Source organism: Hoplias malabaricus, chromosome 1, assembly GCF_029633855.1.
Source record: "Hoplias malabaricus isolate fHopMal1 chromosome 1, fHopMal1.hap1, whole genome shotgun sequence".
Lineage (NCBI taxonomy): Eukaryota > Metazoa > Chordata > Actinopteri > Characiformes > Erythrinidae > Hoplias > Hoplias malabaricus.
Genome location: NC_089800.1, coordinates 56,360,362 through 56,387,161, shown reverse-complemented (window position 1 = coordinate 56,387,161; position 26,800 = coordinate 56,360,362). Strand labels below are relative to the sequence as shown.

The window sequence follows — 26,800 nt, the reverse complement described above, 5'->3', positions numbered from 1 at the left end:
AAAGGATCTGAAAGGAGTCATTTGTAGGATAAATTGCATATGCAAGTGAATGCATGGTTATGTTTTATTTTCAAAGCATGGTGAGTTTTGGAGCTGTAGTCAAGGAAACAGTGGCTGCTAAAAGGCATAACTAATAGGGTGACAATTACAGCAGCACTCTTACTGTCTGGTGTGTAGCCACCTCCAGCTGTGCCAGTGAACCCAAAAGTCACTTTATTTTCATTTTTGTCCAAGTCAAAAGAAAAATATAGAACATTTGTTTACATGTTTCTTAAACTAGAAAGGAAACCAAACTTAATGTGATATTTTATCAGATTACGATAGATACTAAATTGTTTGCCTTGTGAAATCATGCTGGGTATTGCTTTTATGCCTTTAAAATATGTCAACTACTATATATAATATGTCAAAGAATAGAAACAATTAAAAAAGAAATACAGTCTGATCATATTAGAAAGTACACAGAAAAAAAATGATATCATCCTGTAAAGTACCATTTTAGCGATTCAAGATTTGACTTTATATTATGTATATCATGTATATTATGTCATTTTGTTTTATGTTTTCTTATGTACTAGTAACATTTTTGCTTGGCCCTATGATATGAAACTGAATGGATTCAGAGTGTGAATCATATAAATTGGGCAAAAAGTGGTGCATACTCCCACACTCCCCTGCATGCTTAATGCTGAGTAAATGGCCCAAAGAGCCTTGAACTCTCATTGTCAATAAAGTACTAAAGTGTTGCTTCCTGCGTGGTCAAGCAGGGTTTTTAATTGGAGCATTTCTATCTGCTGCAGTGCCCTGGGGTTGTGTAACCATATGAAAGACCAACTGTGTGGACCCTACAAGGCAGCACTGTGCACCCTCATTACTGTGTTAATACGTCTCTGGCAAGCCACTGTTCTGTTCCTGGAGGTTAATACCAGCTAAGCTTTATTTATTGTTCCCAAAAATGCTTAGCGGATTTAATGTATAGAGTTACAGGCATGTTGGCCCCTGTTTTCTCCCCTCCTGGACAGACCTGATGATTTAACATGTTCAGCGCCAGATGTTCTTCAACAGAGAGGCATAATTATTTAGGCCATTAACTGCCAAAAAAGAGACGTTTGTCACAAGTTCCATGATGTCTGCCATTAGGATCATGCAATTAGTCAACATCATTAAATAAAAATTGAAGAAATTCTTTATCCCCATTTCCCTAAGTGAAACACCCTGACTGCAAAATAGTCAATAAAATGATTTTTTTTATGAATGAGAACAGTAGAATCATTTGACTGTGATGTGTCATGGAGATCTTACCTTTTCAGTTAATCCATGTTATAAGTTGAGAAAGTATTTTTAAAATGCTGATAAATGTTTGTGTATAGGTTTCATAGCTCAGGTAGTCTTCATAGTCTAATCTTGAAAAAGATTAGAAACATTTGGCACCGGATTACATGGCAACCTTACATCAGGATCTTTTCATGACCTTTGGCTTGCAAAGGGGATGTTGATCCTTTAATATTTTTGTAGTAGTTTTGAAGAGTTATACTTTAAGTAATGCATACTTTCTCTTACCTTTACGGTTGCTTTATTAGCAACATTTTAAGGTCAAAAGCCTGCTGCCTTGACACTTTGAGATGACACAACAAATTATCGACTGAATTAACCTTTATGAAGGTTTGCATCTGTTGTCATGAAAAGCTTACCTTTATCGTGCTGCCGTTATCGTGTAGGCTGCAAATGCTGCCATTCGGTAGATAAATGTCATATCTATATGTTTGTCAAATTATGAATATGTGGTATTCATCTAAATATTTTTTTCTCTCTTAAAAGGCATACACCATCTGAAGCTCTGTCCAGTAACGGCATATCCAAACCACAGCATGTTGTCTATGATGCCATGTGTGGAAAGACAGGTGAATACACAAGACACGTTTATTTTAAAGGTTTTAATAGCAATTTTTATAATAGCATTTCAGCAAGCCATACACACTATATGCATGTGTTCTGTGGTAGAGCTGGGTCATTTCTTACTCTGGTTCATTTTTAAATATTTGATTTCAATTCATGATTGTTAGCAATTGGCCCAAAGTTAATACATCTGATCAGAGCAATGCTTTGTCTGGTTATGATGGACATCTATTCAATGGCAATTTATTTAGTACTACATTGATTTTTGAAATCCACTTTCCAAGCTAATGCAGGTTAATTAATTGAGCATGCAGCGGGAGTTCTGTGGTATTTTAATGGCCAGCCTTGGCAGAGAGTTCTTTGCAGCCAGACAGGTGGGTTACTCTGTCAGTGTCAGAGACAGGCAGTTGGGCATAGTGACCATGCTGCATTTGAAGAAATCCATTTAGTACAGCTATTATTTTTATCTTACTCTATAGCAGCAAGACATTCTTAAATTTCAAGGCACCTCTCAGCTTAGGATACTAATAAGAATAGCACTGATACTATTTTCAGAAATTGCTCAGAAATCTTGAGCAGGGTATTATGAGATATAGAGCAGTGGTATTTAGCCCTTCCTATCTCACTATTTTTAACCTATACTATAAAGCGTATGTTTGTTTTGCTGATAGTGTAAATTAAAATAAAACCAGCTAAATTTCTACAGTACTAAACCTATTATCTCTGTTTTACTGACTGGTTAGCTGAAATAGAGCTGAGCACTGAGGTTACATTTTAGCATTTATCAAGAGTTGACCTGACTGCTCAAAAAGACAACTAAACATGTATATATTGCATACATATACAGTACAGTCCTTCTAAAGTATCACTGTATGACACATTTCAGCCGTTCTTAGATGTTGGATGTAGACTTTATAGTACTGGTAGCACACTACCAGATGTGCTTTTACTTTGACAGCAAAACAGCAAGAAATTTCACACACATTCCTGACAATTTTTTTTTATAGTTTATATTTATTTGATATAATATAAACATTAAACGTTTTTTTTAAGTACATACTTATGAACAAGTACAGTGACAATAAAATAAGATTTGAGGCATGGCATCCTGCTTACCACAGCAAACAAATGTTTCTCATTGTTTATTATACAGCATTTACACTGCTCCAGTTTGCTGATGCAAATGTATCCCAGCCTTTGTCAACAGGAAGCGTTAGTTCTGTCACAGTACCTGTCCACTTACCACTTCATCTTCACTTGAACTGAGATGAGACACGCACCAGATGTATACACCTTTATATGTCCTTGATACATTTATCATTAAACTACTAAGGTACTAAGGTACTATTAACTGATAATCCAGTTAATATTAAGTGTGAAGAGTGCATTTTTTAAATAGTACTTTAAATACAAAATTTATGGGGGTTTTTCTGTCTCTTTTTTTTCTGTGTTTGTCTGAACCATGTGAGAGTGTGGGTGTGAGCACTCGCACATGCTCACACCCCTCTTCCTAGGGTTGCACAACACTTTCCACCTTGGAACCTAAGCATGGGTCTGGAAGAACTGTTGATTTTATTGCAGTAACAGTGATATTAAGCAGTTTAAGCTGCTGCACATCTGTTTGTCTGATCAGGACTTTCCCCAAACGCCTTCTATACTATGTGTCTACATGTATCCCGCAATACATCATGGAACACACACACACACACAGAGAGAGAGAGTCTGGAAAAACTAGCAGAAAATGACAATCGTTTTGCACAGACCAAAAATATGCAATGTGCAGTCACTTCTTTCTTTCCTTACATTTTTTCCCTCCTTTTCAAGGTATGTACTTTGGCATGGTTCAACGGGCGTCTTATAAACTCATCAATAACTGCAACTTGATCTACAGGGAGCTGCTTCTGAATTTCATGAATGCATTTTTCCATTGTATGGGGAAAGGGGTTTGGGAGGTGCTTGGCACCTGAATTGTAATGAGAGCAGAGAGAGAAAAAGAGGTAATTTGAAGACAGAAAGAGATGATAAAAATGTAGATGGAACAGCTCAAAGTAGAGTGCAGCCATGCGTTGTATTGCTATGTTGTTTTGAGAGTGAGAAGGGCCCTCTGTGTCTTTGTGCTGAGATGAGTGGGCAGTCCTGATTGAGTGTGACAGGGAGTTAGGGCTGCTCTATGAAGGCAGCATTCTTTGTGATCAGCCGTCAGTGTGCATCTGTCAGCTTCCCTCTACTGCCATGATTCTCCTTCCATTTATCTCTACCTACTTCACACCTATTCTGGTTTATGTATATCGTGTGCTGTCTTTTCATGAGGCCTGCCCTTAGAAATTGCTCATCACATATTTAGCTCTCATTCAAAAAATTATTGTTATGTTTTTAATGAGATAAAGGAAGTCTGATCTTTATAGAAATAGGATTATGGAGACAGTTTGAAGTAACTCAAGTTTTCTTAGCTCCTTTTTCTTGCCATGTAATTATTTAATTCTGTTTTGGTGTTGGGGGGATGAATAAAAATCAGAAAACACAAATGCATGAGTGAGATATATATATTTTTTTAAACACAAAAAGATCAGCCTGTGGCATGCAAAATTATAAAAGGACTACACCTACATTTACCCCCAGAAAATGGAGTCTTGGCCATAAGAAAAAGAGGACATAGTGTGCTCAGACCTGTAACGTATCCCTGAATCCAATGAGAGCTTCCATTCTGTACCCCCTAAAAATTCTAAATCAAACAAAGAGCCGACCAATTAGACTTCCCTTTCAACCTTTGCTAGGTTTTGGCAGTGGAGTACAGTACAGTTCCAAACCAGAAACCACACCGGGCCTCATTTTTCACTACACTTTGGTATTTGATCCTCTCCCCCTATTCTTTCTTTTCTTTTCTTTTTTTTTTTATTGTATTGTCTGTTTAATCACAAAATCTACTATGAATGTAAGTAATTGTATGAGATGTGTATTGAGAGGTAATATACAATGAAAAAGAGGAATATTTTCCCTTTTCTCTTTTTTTTTCCACCCTTCTTCTTGCTGAGCTTGGAAAGCTGCTTCCAGCAGTCATGTCACTGGATTGGAAGTCAGGCCTGATGTTTTCGTTCTCCTGCGCCGTAAGACCTCACGGTGTAAAAGAGCACCAAAATAAACAGAGTCTGCGGAGAGGGAATGAAAGAGAATACTGTTTGGGAGCACAAACACAGCAGCTCTTACTGCACTTGGAATTTCTTTTCTCCTGTAATGCTGGCTTGGGGCCAGGAGATAGACCACTGAGAGAGGAGCACAGGGACAGGACAGCTGCAGCTTCTGCTGCTCTTATCTGACATAACCCCATTTAGAGGATAACTCTTGAAATTGACCAGAACTTCAATTTGCGTGACGCATGCATTCATTTATTTCTCTACTGGAAATGGCGTCATGTTTGTGCTTTTGTTTTTATAAATATATATTTGAATATGATATGAATATAACTGACTTGTAGTGGAGCATGTGTTTTGCACAATTAAAGTTTTTTTGGTTTGTTTTTTAATATTGTATATGTGCATCATTTGTAGAATATCAATATGTGGTTTGTTTGATATTTGCATATTTCTATGTTAGTTTGTATTGACTTGAGTTCTAGATTAATTTCTGGCCCCTGATGGAAAGGTATAAAAACCTGTATTTGTACATGATAAAAGGTATTACCTTATGGATTGTTTATACTGGAATGTGTTAATAGATACTGTTAGTTCTCACATTCCTGTCATGTGTTCTTGTCTTCTCTAGGTCTCTCTGTGTACAGCAGACTGTTCCAGACTAATGGGTCCAATCATAGATGACTGAGTGAAGGCGGGTCCTCTGGCTCCCTGCAGGTGTAGGATCCTGTCACTGATGCGGATGTTTATAATATGAAGTTTTGTGAGTGCATGTTCTATGGGTATTATGTGGTGGGAATACCTTTACAAAAAAAAGTCAGCTGTTGCAGGTAGCACCAAAAGCATTTGTATTTTGTGTGCTTCCTAACATTGTTTCCCTGCTATCTTTCTCCATTTGCTCTCCGCCATGCAAGAATCATACCTTCACTTGTAGTATTTTCAGTAAGGGAACAGCTGACAAATGCTGTTACCCTTGAGACTGTGTCTGACATCAAACCCGCCTTATTTATTTTCTTGGAGAGTATGTGGGTGTGCAACAGGATAGCCTGCAGTGTAAGAAATCCCTGGCTTTGACACGAACGGAGATGTGTTCCATGGCCCAAGACTTTCCGGTGGCCTTCAGTTCCTCCCCATCCCACTACTGCAGTTGTCCAGCCCCGTTCTCACATGCAACTGCTGCTATGGAAAGACTGTGTGAATGGACAAGCAACAACAGCTGCTGCCTGTACTGTACCAAGCCTGCACACTATAAGAGAGTTGGCAACTTTAGTGCAGACCCTTCATTACATGCATTGGCATATTCGCATTCAGATTAAAACCTTAAATATATAGCAAATTTTGTGTTGCAGTTATATTACATAAACCACTTTGAAGAAAGAACCCTCATACATAAATGTGTGAAGCTATATTCCTTTTCCTAGTAACTAATGGAATCACAAGCATCAAATCGTTGGCTAATAAATGGGTTTGACCTCTTCAAGACCTTTGAAAGGAATCTGTCGAAGAAGAATAAATGTTGGTTTACATTGGTAATGACATAAAAAAAATTATGTAGCTCTAATATTCCCAAAAGACTGTGCATCACAAAAACTGTCACACTGTCAGTCAAGACTATTAATACACTGTAAAAGTGCCTCATTCAGGTGCCACATAGTGCTTGTACACTTGGATGTCTTGAATCATGTTTCACGATCTGTTCAAAATGTAATTGCACCCTTAACAACTGGAGCTATTGAATGTTATGACTTCACACTATTATTATATTTGTGCTTCATTAACAGCTTCTAAATAATGTCTAATGTTTACATTATGTTTACATAATGTTTACAATGTCCGTTAACTCCACAAAGAACCATAATCTATTGAGTTACTACTCCTTAGTACAACAGTGGGATAAATATTGTCTCAGGGAGAATTCATAGTTATATTTATGATTTGACAGTCATTTTCACACACTGCTTGTGTGATGATTGTTAATAATGTGTTAATATTAGGCTGGTCAGTTGGCGCTGCAAATTGTTGGATCCTGGTAATGTTTGATGTTGTTTCCGTTTTTAGTTACGGGCCCTTCATTCTTCCCCATTATGTCCGGCCATCAAGGTTTACTGCTGACATATGCAAAACAAACCCTAATGTCCTAAATCGAGGACATTGTACTGTAATATTTATTTCCTCAGGGTTTTTTTTTTTTTTTTTGGTGTGGATTTAGTGCTTTTTTTTCTACCTGTATTTACTTGAATGTCTTCTTATTCTAAATCAAATCCTTGTTTTACAAATTAATACGGTGTTGAACTGAATGTGTTGTGTCTGTGAGAACACTGTGGAATCATTCATAAATATCAATCTGTATAGTTTTAACTGAAAAACAAGATTCAATTGTCTGTGACATGACTACAGGAACAATACTTCAATTGATTAATGAATAATATTAATTATTATAAATGAATTCATTAATAGTAAATGCATTAAGATTGTGCCTGTCACTTTTGTTGTTGTACACAAATGATGGTCAAAGTAATCTGATACAACACAAAATACTTTGTATTTTGAGTCTTAAACTTTAAATATATCATATCATCATATCATCTACTTTTCCGCTTTTCCATTTCAGGGTCGCGGTGTAAACTTTTTAATATATATTTTTTTATATTACCCAATGTTGCTCCAGATGTTAGAGCCTACTTGTGATATCCTGCTAGCCCGGACTTCCTCTGAAATGCATGTACAAATTTGCCACACCTTTCTGATCTGATGGTTGCATCAATAGGGAAAGTACCAATACATGCCTCTCAGTTTGCAATTGGTTAACTGGTTGAACTCTCAGCATTGTATGGCGTGATGTTCCTGTGAATATTATATACTGGTCAGCTTCCTGATGCTGCAAAGTTTGCTTCACTGGCTGGGACCGAAAGTAGAGCCTATTCAGAATATTTGCTACGTAGCATACAATTCTGAGCAACTGACACTCCCTTTAAAACAAACTATACTATACCATACCAAAACGTGGAAGAAGTTTCACATTTTTCCAGGCTGGAATATTTCAGAAGTTAAGATCTAAACTTGTACACAGAACAGATTTTTATTAATTGTCCCAACTTCTCAAATCATATATCATAGCTTGGACAGACTTGAGTATAACCTCCCATGCTGCCTACAAGATTTATTGGCTTGTTTTATTTTTTCCAAGCATTTGAACAAGCACTTCAACAAATTTACAACTAGAGTCACTTTAAAGCTATTGCATGGCCTTACGTCAAGAGCTCCAATAAATAAGAAACCCAGAATTTTTTTTTGTTGTTTTAACAGGAAACAAAATCACTGTGCACCTATAGTGTAATCAATGAAATAATAATGTTGAACCAGATGATCTAGTGTTCCAGATACTCTACAAATGCTGTATGCATTCAGTTCACATGAGAGTATGTATAACAATTATGCAGGAATACCTTACTTTGTTACTTATATTACAGTTGCAGAAAATCTAGGAATTCAGTCTATTTGTCCGAGACCAATTTTGTTTTTAATAAAAAAAAGTGTTCTCAAGAGTAATAGCAATTAAAAAAAAACATGTACAGTTTGTGATCTAGTTTAAAGTTCATGTAGTGTCATACATCATTTACATTGAATTGTCTGCTTCATTTAGGCCTAATGACCAAATATTCCTTTAAAAAACAAAACAAAAAAACAACAACCAAAACAAATTTTTTCAGAAACAATTATTTCCAGCATATCTGTATAATTATTAACATTACTTGTAAGATTATTGGAGTCTGTTAGCCTGTCTTGTAGACGAACAGTGTAGGGTACTGTGAAGACCACAGTGCAACTTTCAGCATAGATGAATCCTGTGCGTCAAGGCTTTAGATTTTAAACAAATAAAAAAAAAAAAAAAAAACAGAAGAAAACAGGAAAAAAAAACTGTTGATCTCCTTAGCAACAGCCATTTAACACTTATTAACTCTTAAGTCTGTTTCTGAATAGATCCAGTAGGCATTGTCAGTCTTCCTTGGAGTCCTGACCACAGCTGCTGAGTCATCCTGGATAAAGCAGCTTCTGCACGTGTCATTAAGTAAGCGCTGTCATTTGAAGTAAATTGACTGGTTCAGAAATGCCCAAAAAATGTTGCATGGCGGCATAGACAGTTCAAAATGCTGAAAAAGCAACAAGTAAAGGAGAGGGACAAAACACAGAGAAAGGCAGGGGAAATCCATTTCAGATGGGGTCTGTGTGGAGGTCCGAGGGTTGGTAGTGTAGCATTTGGTGGCAAATCCACCTGGACACATATCTTGTTGGTGGTGTAGTGCTTTGAAGCATCATGCTTTGAAGCTCCAGGGCCTCAAAATGGGTGAGAAGGATACATAGAGGTATTTTAAAGTCCAGCTCTCGCTCCTCCCGTTTCTTTTTTTTTTTTTTTTCTTTTTTTCATTTAATTTTTTTTTGTTTTTTTTTTGTTTTGTTTTGTTTTTCCCTTTTCGAACTAAAGTGTTAGGACCTCTGTGGGGCTGCCACTGAAAAACAAACCCTCAGCTGCATTTGCAGGATTTGACAATCATGTTGGAAAGCTGTTCCACTTTGGGTGTTCGTCCCACATAGTAGAGTATGGTTAGGGGCTCTAGGTCCTGAGGCACGCAGCAGGGTGAGGCTGAAGCCTCTGGGTTCAGAGTGTTGTACAGGCTCAGCAACTACAGAAGGAGGTAAAATGTGGAATTAACCATATTGCATAATTGAACTCTACACATTTAAATGTCTGCCCTTGGTCATACCACTTGTATAAATGTCTAAGTGCCCATACCATACATGTGTCTTGTAGGTCCATTTCTAACTCATTGTAGCTTGTGTTGTTTTTTGTATAAAAACAGTGACACCTTTTTTACATGACATTTTTTCAACCTCTTTATATAACCTAAGCTGATATATGTAACTTATCTCTGTACTGTTTAGCAGCCTCACATTCCAAAACTACTGGAACTTAAACAAGCGATATATGTACATGAGTACATTTAAGATGTCTATATATTGACTGTAAGCACTAGAAAAGGAATAGTGCTTTTTGAAAGCATAAAAATCAGCATAATACATACTGCTTTCTTAAGGAAAATAAGTAAATGTGGTTTTCCCCCAATAAGGACCCTTTTAAATGGTTAAGTTGTAGCTAAACTTACTGGCCATTTTGTCAGAAGCCCACCCCACCCCTCATACAGGTGCACTTCAGTCCATTACTAAATGTAGCCATCTGTTGCTGCATAATATTTCAGCCTCAGTCTATGGAAAAGGTGCACCTCGGGGCCACGACTGACAATATATTATTGACATGATCATGCATGTGGTGCTGGTATGATCAGAAAACACTGTTTACACTTACTGACCCCTTTATTAAAAACATTTGGTTTGAAAAGTCTTGTATTTCTTGCACAGTTTGTGTTAGTCCTCCTCTAGCCATTAATCAGCTGTGAGATTCTGACCACAGGACCCCTGATGTTTAGATATTGTTTGTTGATGTACTGTTCTTAAATTCTTCCAATCTTAATTTAGGCGAAATGGTCCCTTCTCCTTGACGGATAGAAAGCTGCTGTAGCAGATGTAACAGATGGGTTATACATTCAGTATCTGGATAATTATTTTCTGAAGAATTAAAGAATGAAAGAAAGTTACTGGATGAGGAGGAGATTTAAAAGTTACTAAAAGAGCAAATAGTAAGGTAAAAGAAACAATGAAGGAAACAAAAGGAAAACAATATGAAACATCTGAAAAGCTGATGAGTGTAGAGAAATCGAGAGTCTAATAATAGGCTCAGTTTGCAGCACTGTGTGTTTATATGTTCAAACTGCATATACAAGGTAAGTATTTCTAATTTTATCATTTTGCTCCTGTTGCTTTTTAAGAGCCCTCCCTTTTAAAGCTGTTGTATAAGGTACTAAAGAGAGAATATGAGTGTTGTGAGCTGCTCACCGTGCTGTGTGTGGTGTCAGCACTGCGCAGGTATGGGCACGGCCCTGAGCAGAAGTTAGCGTGGTATCCTTTAGGCTCGTGAATCCATTTCCAGCCCAGATCCTGACGGAAATCAATGTAAAGTCGGCGAACGCAGCAGTTCTCCTCATAATTCCTGCAGCGGAGAAAGGGGAAAAAAGACAGACAGACAGACAGTGACTGATCAATTGCTCCACTGCCTCTTTATTCCGGCACTCTACTTTCTTGGCACACTTGATGCATTCATTTGAAGACATTTCCATAGCCCTGTGAAGTAATCCAGCTAATACTTACTTGACGTTTGAAGCCTTCTATTTTCATTCTGCATTGCCTTATAAACAGCTCTGCCTGTGCCTTTGGAGGCTCAGAAATTCCACTGTGAGGTGTGTCATTTTTTTCCCCCCCTCCTGGACTGGGCCCAGGAGTCTAACGCTGTTGAGAGTAAAGCAAGTGATCCTCACAGTGACGAGCCCGCTCCAATTTAAATACAGAGACAGATCTCAACTTGCTGATTCCTCTTCCATGCTTAGAGCTGTCAGATGCCAATTAAAGCTTTAGTCATAGAGTCTCTTAAGGGAACTGTGGTGTGCTAATAGTAATTGGAATGTGAACTAGAGAGGACTGGCAAACCCACACCAATGATGAAATGTAAATGTTTTGTTGTTGCTTTTTTTTTTTTTTTTTTTTCCCCTTTTCATATTTTCTTTCATTTTCCACTGTGGCAACATGTTGTGGTTATAGGAGCCAGGATTCTCAGCGAGTCAGAAGACAGAGAATCTATTGACATTCATAATATTTATTTAAGTAAATACACATATGCTACTGCTCAAAACTTTGGAATCGCTCATCACGTTCATATTTCTGTTGTGTTGATGTATGTGACAATATACGACAGCCAAAAATGAATGTTTCTGAAACCAATTTGTATCGAGAATAAGCTGATCATTAATATACGAAATTATACGCCAATCAGCCATAACATTATGATAATCTCTTTGTTTCTACAGTCACTGTCCATTCTCTTATCTCCTCTGAACATACAAGACCACTTTATAGTTCTACAATTGCACATTGTAGTCCATCCCCTTTCACTCTGTTCTTCAGTGGTCAGGGACACCACAGAGCAGCTATGATTTGTTAGACACTGACGTGGTGATGTGTCAGTGTGAATTGAACTGTTATGAGTGGATCTGATACAGCAGTGCTGCTCACGTTTTTGATCACACTGTATCCACTCACTGTCTACTCTGTTAGACACACCTACCCTGTTTGTTTACCTTGTAGCTATAGTCAGAGACAGTAGCTCAAATGTTGCTCCAGTGTGGTATGTGTTGGTGGACACAGGACGCTGCTGGCTAGATGTTTTTGGTTGATGGACTTTGTAATACACAGAAATTCCACCCCCATAATGCATTCTGGAAGCTGGTTTTAACTCTTTATGATGTTTATTTTTCAGCAAAATAGAAATATAGTCAATGTTAAAACCTTTAAACATTAAAACCTTGAATTAACTAGAAATACTCACGAGAAGCAGTAGTTGGTGTCAAGTGCTCTTTTGCGTCGCCTGGAGGTTGGGGGCACGTCCAGGCGATGAGGGGGCAGCATCATGAGGATGAGATGGGGCAGGAGCTGCTCCTTCTGCTTCTTTAGCCGGCCCAGGTCCAAGCGATTCTGCTCATCATTCTCTGGATCCATACCTGCAAACAAACACAGCTCAGTGGTCACAGAAGGACTGATTCTCTGTGTTCTGGTCATTGTTCTACAGCTTGTCCCATCGGAACAGGACCCTCTGTTCTCCCACCTCAGACGTCTGCTCTTCCTATCTGTCCCTGATAGAAAAAGCAGCTTAGGTCCCAAGAGGACCGTCGCCAGTGGATACGGACGCCCCTCTTTAATTCAGAGCCAAAAGTCTGAGCCTGTGGCAGCAGCACATTCCTTACACTGAGGACTGTTGATGGAGTGGGGAGAATTCCCAAAACCCCCAGCCCCCGCCCCCCAGCTCTAAGCGAGATTCCACACTCAATTGTGTTCCCATGATCAAGCTCACAATCTCAGTCCTTCTCTCCTAGCATTACCTCCCTTTACAACCCAAACTCGCATGTGTTGGATGGGACTTCACACGGCATTTGTGTTATCCCAGAGGAAAGTGGGAATGAGGTGACAAACAAGGCATAGATGAGTAAGTTTCCTTCAGGTTGTAATACATGATCAGCCAAATATAATTCCCAAACACTGGTGCAAACCATTAGCTCTCTTTATTTGGCCATTAAGGCAGCTGCCAAAGATCTTAAGATAAAATGCAATCAAGTAATATAATCAACCCAAACCTCAGAGACATGCTGACTAAGCTCAGGACTAATCAACCAAAAGTCACAATCAAACATCCATGCCAAGAAGGCCATGATGTATTTAATCATGCTGTAAGTTAGTGTCACCAAAATCAATACATTTAATACATTTACGTGTAGAAAACTTTGGCTTGGAAATACTTGGTCAAATCAATGCTAATTTATGTTTATAAAACAGCAGAGTTGCCTTCTGAACTAATGCAGTGTTGCATACATCATTCCGCCAAATTCAAGCTGAGCAAAAACTTAGGTGGCTTTTCTGGCTCCAAAGCAACTCACCTTTGAATTTGACTTCCAGCACCTCATTCATGTTCTCGATGATGTCACCATTAGTTTTGAAGGTGTGGCAGGGACAGTGCACACTGATCTCCAGGCCAAGGTTCGTCTCTGCTCGACATTCAGAGAGAATAGGCAGTTCACTTAAAGAGCCATGTTACAGTACTCCTCCTGGAGATTTATCATTGAAAGATCCTGACCTTAGCACTATACTCAGATGGAGCTAAATCAAAGAAATATAAGAGCCCACTGCATGCAAAGCAGGCTACACACTGACCAAACGGTCTAAATTCTGTGCTCTGTCAAAACTGTTTTTATATTAATACAGATTGTTATTTGTTACTTCCTGAAACAAAGATTTAAACATTTTCATTCTGCAGTTCATTAAGTTCCAACTATTCCTTTCCAACTAAGGCTGGGACAAACGCAATTTACTGTCCAACACATTTATTTTCTGAGCTGTGCTTTTAGAATGAGTTTCCAGATTCTGTTTTTTTTTCTCCACTGAAAAATGCAAACTCAACTTGGGTGGTTTCTAATATCTATTTTCAAGCTATTTACCTTAGTAAGACCCTTAACAATCTCCAAAGCACATATTATGTCTCATAAAAGATACATACTATGGACTTCATTTGGATTACAGTACACATGTATAAGAGAAATCCTAATGTTCTAAATGGGTATTCATCTACTATAGGGCTCAGTTACGTTTAGATATCCTTGGATGTCCTTTAAACCACTTTTGAAACCCATAGCAAATAGTTGCTTTAGCTAAGGATGAACAGTACTACTTTTGTCCTTCCAGAGCTGATACTGATACCTGACTCTCCGTTATCTGCAAACACTGATCCTAATTCCTACTCTAACTTAACTACTTAATAGGTGTATAGAAATGCTGATGTTTATAACATAACTTTGCTGGCATTACAGATTTTGTAAAATGTATTTTCTACTATGTCACCATGCTAACATGTTGCTTTCTTCATTTAAATTTATTTAACGCAGTCAATTCTCAGTATTGTGCATTAGAAAATGCTTAAATGGTATCATTGTTCTTACATCAATACCAGTACTATACTTAAAGGCTAGTATTGGTCTTAATATTAACTTGCTTAAACTCACCTCTGTATGTGAGCCACTCCCTCACTGTCTCTGTGACATCAAAGGAGACCCACTCTTGCATTCCCCTAGTCAGGACGTTCTTTCCCCCGATGTACCTCTGCTTGGCGATGTGCTCATCAGGCCGAACTATCTGTCAATCAGATAGCAGATAACAGCATCCTGAGCACACGGAGTCAGCAGCGCAGTGATTTTTTTCCATAACAGAATAATAAATTCACCTCATGGCGGTTTTGAGTGTTTTTTTCTAGTATTTTACCAGTGAAATAAAACATTTGATTGCTGGTATGAGTGGTTGTGTCATATGGTAACATACACTTGAACACACATGCACACACGCTCCAGACATTGGCCTGGCCAGCGCTGTCTGAGCCAGACACTCGAGGATGCCCGAGGCCAAAGCTTTCTCCTCTCTCCCTCATGGAAAAAGTGACTCCCGGTGTGTGAGATATCCCCATATTGCATGTTAATGTCTGCATGTAGCCCCTTTTACCAACTTAGAATAAACTACTTCTCCAGCATTCTTCAAGATTTACACTGCACTGGTTTACATTTACACTTATTTGGGTAAATAAAGTAATAAAAACTATTTCTAAATGTTATTCCAAGCCTTAAAAACGACCAGACCTATCTACTCAGGAGGCCTTAAAGTAGCTGAGAACAGTTCCACACTCAATACTGTAACATCTAATGCTTCAACTTTCTTGATAAAATCACTGTACTCCCCCGTTGTGCATAAGAAGTTTCCAAGACTTTTTGGCCCACAGAAAGGAGGCTGGAGTAAGAAGGTTTCTGAGCAGCGTCAAGACTTAATCTAACTTCCTGTGAGAGTGGAGCTGAGGATGGGGGTCCTGCGAGACCACTCAGGCAGCCCACGTTAAAACCCTAGACTCTGCCAATCAGCCCCAGGCAAATGTGTAGGGGCAAGGGTCTTGCTTTGCACAGTACCCCCCCACACTTCCCCTCACTCTCCCCTCTGCCTCCTCCTTTCGATGGCTGACCCGGCCTCTATCTCCTGCAGGGCTCCTGGAAACCATCTGGGGGCCTGTCAGGCCGGGGCTGCTCCGTGGCCGGCGGCTGGCCGAGAGGAGAAGTGGTATGCAGGGCCGGAGACACACGTCTCTCTGGCAGGAAACAGTGGAACCTGATCAGGGCTCCAGCCTCTCTGGGGAGATTAATGGGGAAACCGACCCAAAATCTCCCCTCACCTCATATACACACTCTTAAGTATATATGTATATACAGATAGAATATGTGTATATGTAGTACACTTCTACGCACAATATATCTCCTACCTCTCTCACCCTCACTGAGTGTATTACATTACCCAGCTCTGGCTATGACAGTGACAAAAAAGCAAGCTTTACTCAGGCTTTCTCAGAATACTTCCTTTGTTCAGTTAAATTGTGCAAATGCAGTTCTGTATAATCCATTTGCCAACACCTGGAATAGAGATCAGTGCATTGAAAAACTAGAGAAGCAAGAGTTAGGGGACATGATATAAATTCAGTATTCAGTGTCCTTTTTTGGTCCCACATTCAGATCCATGATGATATATAATAACGTCTGGTGTTAAGAAACTGTTGGCCTGGGAGTTCACTGTGCAAAAAAGGAATAAAGATTTAACCACTTACATCCTAAAGGCCTGAACGTAGGCCTATATGTAAATTCTTACCCTCAAAACATTTTTTCTGTTAAACAGTAGTTATTCATAGATGTTATTGAACAAAATATCATACATTTACAAATGAAAAATAATGCACTCCTACGGTTCTTAGGAGTAAGAAACTTTTTTTCTTTTGCTTCAGTTTAACATCAGGGCAATTCAGTACTTAAATACAGAGTTCCTTCCTCTTCACTAATGATCATTTTTGTTGTGGGCCAGGGAGTACAGAGATCATTTTTCAGATGATTGTTTTTAGTAATTGTTATCTTAAGGCATGTGATTACAAATATGGCAACGTAGTTTATTATAAAGGACTCATCTCTAAAATGTATTTTGAATATGATTGAATCCCAGGCAAAACATATATTTTTAATGACAAAAATTAATTTCTGAAATAATGCCTCTTTTGAGTTCTAGGGTATTATCTAAGACACGTAGATGTACTTTCTTCACTCTGTTGATTCACTAATGTGTTACTGTCAAAGTACATTTATTAAGAATAGGCACAAGTATTGTATTCATTCATTCGTTCATTGTCTGTAACCGCTTATCCAGTTCAGGGTTGCCTACCCAGGGTCCTGAGCCTACCCAGAATCATTGGGCGCAAGGCGGGAACACACACTGAACACACACTCACACACTCACATCTATGGACACTTTTGAGCCGCCAATCCACCCACCAATGTGTGTTTTTGGAGCGTGGGAGGAAACTGGAGCAGCCGGAGGAAATCCACGCAGACACAGAGAGAACACACCACACTCCTCACAGACCATCACCCAGAGGAAACCCACGCAGACACAGAGAGAACACACCACACTCCTCACAGACAGTCACCTGGAGGAAACCCACACGGACACAGGGAGAACACACCACACTCCTCACAGACAGTCACCCGGAGGAAACCCACGCAGACACAGGGAGAACACACCACACTCCTCACAGACAGTCACCCGGAGGAAACCTACACGGACACAGGGAGAACACACCACACTCCTCACAGATAATCACTCGGAGGAAACCCACGCAGACACAGGGAGAACACACCACACTCCTCACAGACAGTCACCCGGAGGAAACCTACACGGACACAGGGAGAACACACCACACTCCTCACAGACAGTCACCCGGAGGAAACCCACGCAAATACTGGGAGAACACACCACACTCCTCACAGATAATCACTCGGAGGAAACCCACGCAGACACAGGGAGAACACACCACACTCCTCACAGACAGTCACCCGGAGGAAACCTACACGGACACAGGGAGAACACACCACACTCCTCACAATCACCCGGAGGAAACCTACACAGACACATGGAGAACACACCACACTCCTCACAGACAGTCACCCGGAATGACTAAACTAAAACAGAGGATATATCCCAAGTCTTTATTTCACAGTTAACCTCATGCCACTAGGAGACTCTAGGAGGACAAAACTCCAGCTAGTGCAGTTAGCATAATGATACAACTGCCAACAGCAGTTAGCCAGTTTGTCTGCTCTGTGCAGTTTCGCTACCTTTTCTTGATCTGGAGCCATCAGAGACATTTTTCTCTTTCTCATCTTTCTCGACCTGGAGCACGTCTGCATGAGCTAAAGGTTTAACCTTACACCATATGGTACTGTTTTTTTTTTTATAGTTTAGGGGTAATATACTGCATCTAATTTATGAAAATTAATTTATTAATTAATTCATTCATTCATTATCTGTAAGCGCTTGTCCAGTTCAGGGTCACGGTGGGTCCAGAGTCTACCTGGAATTATTGGGCGGACTGGAACACACACTGGAGAGGGCGCCAATCCTTCACATTTATGATAATGGGTAAAAAAAATGTAAGTAAGAAGAGAACACAGACTAGAGTGCTCTGCTACTGTAAATAAAAATTATAAGTAAAATTCATTCAAAAGTCTCCATATGGAGAGTTATTAATCAAATAATTAATTGAAAAATCGATCACCAAATCTGACTGAAATGCCATTTCTTAAAACATGTAGTTGTTTTTCAATACTATTAAGATTAATAACTAAGAAATAAACCTGAAGTTAAAGGAGTTTAATATTTTTTGGGATGCATTTTTTCATTATCATGTGCTCTATTAGTGTCATGACAGTATCACTCATCATTATCCACAAGGAAAGGCTTCCTGTATATTGGCTCCTAAAATCAATGACCAAGCTTGAACAGGCACTTAATTTATCATAGAATAAACTTAGAGAAAGCAGTCTTGCTTCTTACCTGATAGAGCTCAATGCGCTGCTCATTTCTCTTGGCGCTGAGGTTGGGCATCCGAAGAGCACGAAATTCTGCTCGGAACAGGTTGGTGGAATTTTTCTCCATGGATGAGACATTAAACCGAAACACTTTTGATGTTATCCCTTTGGGACAGTAGTGCAGCTCATCTGCAAGGCAACAGAGCAAAGTTCTTTCTTAGTCCATTATTATGGGGCATCACTGGCTAAATTCAATTTCGAATCTCAGATCTCAATCTCCCTCTGATGTGAATGAAAGCGATTACTCGCTTGAGAAGAGTGTGGAGGCAAAGCCACGTCCCATCTGTTTGTGCTTTACAGAAGAAAAGTTAGCAACAAGTTGAAGTCATGAAATGAAAACCAAATGTCCCAAGTAAAGTTGGTGAAGTGGGCTGAAAGGGTCTGGGATACCGGTAAGGTTCCTCCTACTCTCTAGACAACAGAACAGGTGCCTCAGAGTCCTAAACATCCAAAGGCTGAGATTTGTAGGAGGAGTAAATGATGTCAGCTGATTAGTAAAACTACGATTTGTACCTGTTCTAAACCTGGACCTGTCCATATACACAGTCGTGCCTTTGAATAGAACCAAACAACATTCAGGGTCTCTTAAGATCATCAGATCATTCCATGGTTTCATGTAAAACTACTTTAAATGACTTCTAAGAGCTGAGCAAGTTGATGACAGACCACAGTCTATTAGAAATCCATGGAATCCCTCACTGGTTGGATGGCATGAGAAATGTGGTGCGGTATATTTATGTAATAAACAGATTATGCCAATTGGACCTCTGTCCAGTGCATTTCTAGGCAGACTATACCTCCTTCTAAAGCACTCCGCTTAAGCACACTTTTCTTTTTTATTTTATTTTACTGAAAACTAATGCAACTCAATTTTGCTTATTATTTTAATAGCCTGGGTACATTAAGTGCTGAACAAAACAAGCACATAGCAACTGTTTTATAAGCCTAATGGAAACACCAATTTACAGCCAACTCATCAGCTATTTAGACACCTTTGTGTTCAGCAGGGACACGGTGTCTTCAGAGAAGAGAATGACAACATGATAGGCCAGCTGTACCCTTCTTCATAAAGCTTTAACTGCATTTGATCTTTAATACCTGTTTACAGTTTTGGCACTTTGATTAATAACTGTTTTTCCACATCCTTTTCCAAGCAAGCTTTCCAAATACCACAGTAACTTTCCACAAGGCCTGAGAGCGTACAATAGAATTGTTCGGTATTATCTATTGCCCCCTTTCAGTGCTTCCCTCACTGCTGAAGGTGGAAAGCCCCACTTTGAGAGGAGATTTGAAATTCTAATCAAGTCTTTGGTTTCCTTTTGGATGACCTCATTTTTCCCATTGCAATGGTTTAAGGTGGATTTCACATTATGGCCTATTTTTGCCAGGGCTTTAGTGTTTAGGTCATTTGTTCCATGTCTGTGAGTATGGAGGAATTGTTGGCATAATTGGGTGAAATACAAATTGTAATTTACAACCCCCTTTATCAGATTTGAGTTCAAGGCCATTATCATTGTGGCTACATCAGCAGGAATCTGACCTCGACTACTGTGTGTGAATGAAAACCTTCAACTTATACTGATCACTCTAACATCAGTTATACACTAATGTACAGTAAAAAAGTATAGGACAAAATACATATATTATCTTGTTCAACCTCCCTTTATATTGTGTGAAAATGTAATCACTAAAGAACCAATAAAACGAACCAAGTTAAAGGTTACATCTTTTCCATTGGTTTCCATTAAAGCTTGAGGATGTTTTTTCTTCCTCTGTTCATTTGGCATTATATTATAATCAGGAAAATATCTTGAGTTGGTCTCTTAAACTTGAGGAATGAGTATAAACCTAACATTTGAGGTCATCAGTGAGATCATCCACAGAAATGTCTACTCCACAGAAAAGACAGCAGCTACTAGAGTCCTCCATCATCCTCTAAGCATTCTCTAAGGCCCTGTCCAGACCCTGTGTAACCCCCACATACAATCCACTCTTCCTGTGTCTGGGCTCTACCTCCATCCTCCAACAGGTGACATCACACAGACTTTCTGAGAAAGTAATCTCTCTGCAGTCGGACAGCCCAGTGCCCAGAGGAGCTTCTGGACATGTCAGAGAGTAGAGGTAAACACAGGAAATGGAACAGAGGAGCACGGAGGGTCACATGCCGGCCAGCTGCTCAGGAAGAATTTGGGCCGTATTTAATAAGAAACAACATTCAGAGTGTACAAAGTAAAGATGGAGGTTTTGTGTTACTTTCTCTCAGATTTTAATTTACATTAAGAATGCTGACTATCACAGAAGCTCTACACAAAATGATTTCTTTACCTGTCATCCTCTGCAGATTCTACCAGGTCAATATAGTTTTGGGTTCTACTGCTTCTGCTTTGGGAAATATTCATTTATTCATTCATTGTCTGTAACCCTTATCCAGTTCAGGGGTGCGGTGGACCTGGAGCCTACCCGGAATCACTGGCCACAAGGTGGGAATACACCCTGAAGGGGGTGCCAGTCCTTCGCAGGACGACACACACTCAACTATTCAGTTGTTTCAATGAACTATCTGTATAAAAGGGTGGCATACACACCTACAGAACTGAGTAAACTCACAACTATTCATTTATTAATTACTAATCTAATATAGATTTTGTGTGCTTAATACAGTTTAATCTTTAGTTGTTCAACTAAAAACTGCAGATTCCATGAACTTATATCTAGTACCTCTTTTCAGTAATGATTTCTTGACAGTTACACATCCTTTCAACCCACTGTGTTGAAAGATCATTTTCTCGTAGTGAATCTCAACAGAAACACTTGCAGATTTCTTCAGATCTAAAGCAAGAGTGGAGCCTGAGTTCTCCTTTCTTTCACAGAGGACATCTTTTGATGTTTTTACTTTTAAATTACACTAATGAAATAAATGGACTGGTCTCTGACTTTTACATTGTATTTTTTGTTTTATGAATAATATTCTCAGCATTTTGGACCATGTATCACCTAATAGTTTTGTGTATTTACAAATGATTTGAAATTGGGTCATCCAGAAGACGTTTCAAAGGCCTTTCTTTTGGATCCTCTTTGCTGTTGACCTATGTTAAGTGACCATTTGCCTGAATGACTCCTTGGGCTATTTAAAGTCTTAGAGTAAGCAGCACCACTACAACACTGTGCTCTTGTGTGGCTTTGCACTCTGAACGAGGCGGCTCTTGAATAAATCACACACACGCACATGTGCACACGCACACACACACACACACACACACACACACACACACACACACACACATAGCCTTGTAGCCTGACTATGCTTAGATGAGATAATGCACTATGGCTTGCTGCAGAAGTAAAACTTTTTTCCACTTGATCAGGGATGAAGAAGAGGAAAAAATCTGTGTGTGTGTGTGTGTGTGTGTGTGTGTGAGAGGAGTTAGGGGGAGGACTCTGGCCCTCCAGTATTGGCCAGAAAATTTGGTCTCTGTTTTGCTTGGAAATTACATCACCTTCTTACTATTCCATATATCAGAAGCAGTGCTGTCTGCAGTTCCAGGCCACATCCTCCCCTCCCTGCTGCTCAATCACTGATTAACTAATGCCATATACTATAAACCATACTCATCTTCAGATCATCTTTATTAAACTGTCTCAATTAACATTAGATTCCAGTAACATGGCTCTTGCAAGTTTCAGGGTAAGAATATCTCAATGTCTATTGACAAAACAGAAATTTGATCATATTTTCATTTTGGTTCAAATCTAATCTTAATATCTGTTGAGATATTTCCCACTGAGGCAAAGCTAGCACAGCAGAGGCTAAGGAATGCAGGTGTGGGACTGAGAAAGCACTTAACGGTCCATATTTCCCACCAAATCCAGGCCTGTTCAATGGGCAAACAAACCTGGTATTTCAAAAATGCTTTCAAGTGATATTACTCTGGTTGGCTATTTCTGGAGACAAATAAAGGAGGAGAAATCAGTAGGAGCAATGATTGGTTAAGGTCAAGGATAAATGCTTAGCCAAGAAATGAAGGAAAATCTCCAGTGTTTCCATACACATTCCATAATTGAAATTATGAAATGCAAATCAAGCGTAAGTCAGTAGTTTAGATGGTGAGCGTTGACAGTGAATATACATTCCTGTTTCTCCACGGTGACTTCAACTAAATTCTAGTGAAACGGGCCCTTTACTGACCACATTGCACAATGGAAATTACAAATAAATGTAATTATTCGACTCTGGAAACTATTACAGATGAGGCCTCAAGTCCGTTTCTTTCCTCTCATGTCCATATCTCATATGAGAGATGAGTGTGATCTCTTAATAACCAAAAAGATCACCCCAAGCCAGTGGCCTGCTGAAAATGGCGAGGTAACCATAAGCCATATATTTGGTATGGCAGCTAAAGTAGCTGGGGGAGTGTATATTTTGAGTGTCAGAAGTACTTTAGTTGACCTGAAATCCACATTTGGCGCAGAGGCTTGTTTGGGAGCCAGAGGACGGTCTGTTCAGTGTCTCTCTATCATAAAACACCTGTTGATTTGAAAAAACAGTTACATGATGCAATGACCTGCTTCCATCACAGCACAGGCCCCATGCCAATTCTTTCACTTTCCAAAAAGCTTGCATTCTCTTGAGACTTCACTGCACTGAAAAAGGCAGTGTTAAGCTATAGCTGGTTTAGCTGGTTGTTGTTAAACATCTAATACTAATCAAGAGCTACTGTAGCTGACAAGACAGTACATGGGCTCTTCTTAAAAGCATCACTTTACAACCCTGTGCAACACTTCAAAAGACCACAACAAAGCATAAGTGGTATTAATGCATGGTTCCAGACAAAGACTAAAAGAACAATTATGTATCTAAACTGCGGTTGTGGTGTCTGACACTGGGGGAAAAACACTGACGATTTGTTCCGTGGACAGTATAAGTAAAGCTCGTTAAAATGGTTCCAGTGGAAAGGCTGCCTGAGACCGTCTGGTCGTTAGCTCAGTGGGAAAGGACTGGCGAATTCCCACACTGCTCCAGTCACAGCTGAGGACAGTGCATATCCTCTAAAGAAGGGGTTGAAAAAGTGGAGAAAATCCTTGCTTATTGATATTTCTTCTCTATTTCACAACACAAAGTTTGGTTAAAGACTTCACCCCCGAAATCTGGGACCCATGTGAACTTGGACAGGACCATAGGGCCTAACCTGCTGTGGACCCGTGGAAAAATCCACTAGGGTATTTTCCAAAGAGCTTCAGGTGAATGTGCTGAAATGGAAAGTAATGAATGATCTAATAAAGGCATGTACAGTGTTTACCATGTTGGCTCCTTCTTTCAACTTTGATGGCCTGAAGTAAAAAAAAAAGAACATCCTAAACTCTTTTAAGTGGGAAAATACACTACACACACAATCTAATTTTGAAGGTGTTGTATTTTCCCAGCTGTACATTCAGACTGGGGCATGTCAGAAAAAAAATATATTTAAAAAAAGCCTTTCTTGTAAAGCACATCAACATCTGTTGTGAAGTACCACATATTGAATGACATTATTACTGTTATTACTCTGTGTGCTGGGTTTCCAGCTGTGGTGATCTAATAACAAAAATGAAGCATCTGATTTGTTTTCTATGAGCACAAATTCCGTTGTGCCGTCCAATTTTCAGGCCATGCTTACACAGCACCAGTTTCTTTTGCAAAGTACGAGAAATGTAACAGCATTTTTATTCTATTCCAGATGTGGTGATCCAGAGACAAATTAAGCAGCAGATTTGTTGTGGGAAAAACAATATTCCTTCTATTAGTCCTAGAAAGATCACAGCTTGTCACTTCCCCACGGCACAGAAATAAAATCTGAAATTGGGTTACTCACTGTTTTCAGGTGGTCCGTGGAGCATGTTGAATTTGTGTATCTCTTTGGCATAGTACTCTGTCTCCGTGTTGTCCTGACCACAGCTTTGCTGCCGGTCCCTTCCCAGCTCCTCTATCAGCTCTTTCGTGCTGTTATAGAGCGCCAGCACCTGGTATGGGATCGGAGTGTGGTCCGGGGATTGGGGTGGACTGGTCAATCTCAGTTTGCTAAGAATCTGTCCTCGGATGGCCTCCACTCGCTTCTTCTTGATGTGGTCAATGTCCACAGTGGTGCAAGTAGACAGTGAGAAAATCATGGTCACACTGTTTAAGAGGAGAAGGAAAAACAAAAGTGCTCTGCCTAGATGCATGGTGGTGTGTGTATGTGCATGAATGTGGGTGCGTGTGTGTGTGTGTGTGTGTTTGTGTGCGTGTGTCCTCACTTGTCCAGATACCAAAGGTTCCAGTTCACTTAAGGTGATCTGTAGTTCACACAAAAATTAAATACTTTAAAAATATCTAAAGGGAAAAAAATTAAAAAATAAAAAAAAAATCTGAAAGTAAATTCCAGATTATCCTCTCAGTCGGTTGGAGTTCAAGTTGTGAGGGAGTGTTCTCCATCCTGTAAACCTAAGCAGAGCAGCCATGCAACACACTCCAAAAATGCATCCCAATAGAATTCCATAACATAGCTAAAGCATGGATACTTTCTATCAAAAAGAGTTTGTATGTTTTTAAGCAGTCCGGTCCCTCCAGCATATCCCCTCAAAGCAACAGTTGCTGTGGACTCTGTGGACTCTGTGCCCTCGTGCCCTCGCCCCCTCTTCTCTCTGCAGATGAGCGCTGGGCTCTCGCAGCTCTTTATAGGGACGGGACCCGTGACGTCCAGGGACGAAGGAGGAGCAGCTTCTTCTCCACAGCCTGGGTAAAGGGCAGGGGAACTCATGACTGTAGCACTTCAGACAAGAAAAAATTCGTAACCAGAAATGAGCTGAAACATTTTATCCACGCCGTAAGTAATGAATCAATCTCTCTCTCTCTCTCTCTCTCTCTCTCTCTCTCTCTCTCTCTCTCCGTGTGTTTGTGCGTACACATGTATTCACGCAAGCACCCACATTTTACATGCATTCGCGCCCCCAAGTGGACATTAAATGTCATGTATGTGTCCACTCTAAGAGCTGTGATACCAGCACATCATACATCCATATTTATACAGGACTACGCTATGTCCCACATCCCTCAACCCATCATTTACTGATTCATTCAGTGACAATAACAAGGTGGAGGTTTAGAGTTCTAACTGAACTGCCTCTATCTCTGCCTCTGAACAGCAGAACACCACGATGCAAGGTGCTAATGATAATAACATAAGCATTTATACGCTATTACATGCCCTATACGACATGAAGTAACCCATGTAGGAGTCTCAAATCTACATTTCTATATATGGTGAGCTCCAAGTCCCTCAGATCAACATCCACTGGCAATATCCCATTAAACAATAAAAGACCCCAGATTGCTGGCACTCAACCAACTATCCATTGACTAACAAAAATAAACTCTGTTCCTCCATTGGATGCCATGAACCTATATTAGATTTCATTGAATAGTTTTACCATAAGAACAACGACTCCATGGGCATGGAATGCCTTTGCATGTGTGGTAGACGTCTAACACACTGGTCCGGAGTTTTCATGGCTAATGTCATAGAATCAAAGTTTTTTTCTATGATCAAGTCATATCATAGGCAGAGTCAAATCACTGCTTTTGAGATATCTCATCATAAAATTTACACACCATGTTTTATATACACACACACAAATACTAAATAGTCATAACTGTGAATGCAAAAACATAAGTTCATATCTTATTGGTTAGACAAGTAAGCTTCTAGGATATTTATAACCTAATTTACGCAGAGGGTAACAGGTGGAAACTGGACACAAATAGATTAAAAATGATTAAAAATATAACAGCCTGTAATGTGATGAGAGGAGTTTGGTGTGAGTTTGAGAAAGGTTTTGGTTGCATTTACAATGGCACAATTTTTGGCAACAGCTTGAAAGTGGTGTGGAAAACAGTTGCCTGTTTGTTTAAAGAACAAAAAGCAGAAATCTGACGAGGGCCAATCACTGTGGTATGATAGGCTGAACACTCACAAAAGATAACAATGGTCTGAGGTTCATATCTTGAATTAAATTGATGATACTTGTTGGTTAACTTCTTACTGAGCTAGACAATAAAGGGGTGGAGCTATGGCTGCACTGTTCACTGTATTATTATTCTTTCTAATATTG

The 26,800-nt window shown here is 39.5% G+C and overlaps 2 protein-coding genes across 3 annotated transcripts in view; one reads left to right on the top strand and one right to left on the bottom strand.

Annotated features, from left to right (window-relative positions):
- The window catches only part of ttll5 (tubulin tyrosine ligase-like family, member 5), a 64,007-nt gene extending 56,588 nt beyond the window's left edge, over positions 1–7,419 (top strand). Inside the window, exons 32-34 of one of the 2 annotated variants that reach the window (XR_010802127.1) lie at positions 1,819–1,901; positions 5,656–5,787; positions 6,045–7,419. Coding sequence is in view for 1 of the 2 variants with exons in the window: in XM_066667142.1 (XP_066523239.1) it covers positions 1,819–1,901; positions 5,656–5,708 (136 nt within the window). In the remaining variant the exon portion in view is untranslated. Of the gene's footprint in view, positions 1–1,818; positions 1,902–5,655 lie in introns of both variants that reach the window. The other variant, XM_066667142.1, reaches the window with a different exon arrangement.
- A 687-nt stretch (positions 7,420–8,106) lies between these two features.
- tgfb3 (transforming growth factor, beta 3) lies at positions 8,107–25,319 on the bottom strand. Its single transcript, XM_066680036.1, has 7 exons — positions 24,526–25,319; positions 18,642–18,805; positions 14,738–14,867; positions 13,619–13,726; positions 12,517–12,688; positions 10,974–11,127; positions 8,107–9,706 (listed from the first exon to the last, which is right to left on the bottom strand). The coding sequence occupies exons 1-7, from the start codon at positions 24,872–24,874 to the stop codon at positions 9,548–9,550; spliced, it is 1,236 nt and encodes a 411-aa protein (XP_066536133.1). The 5' UTR covers positions 24,875–25,319; the 3' UTR covers positions 8,107–9,547.
- Positions 25,320–26,800: the final 1,481 nt, after the last annotated feature.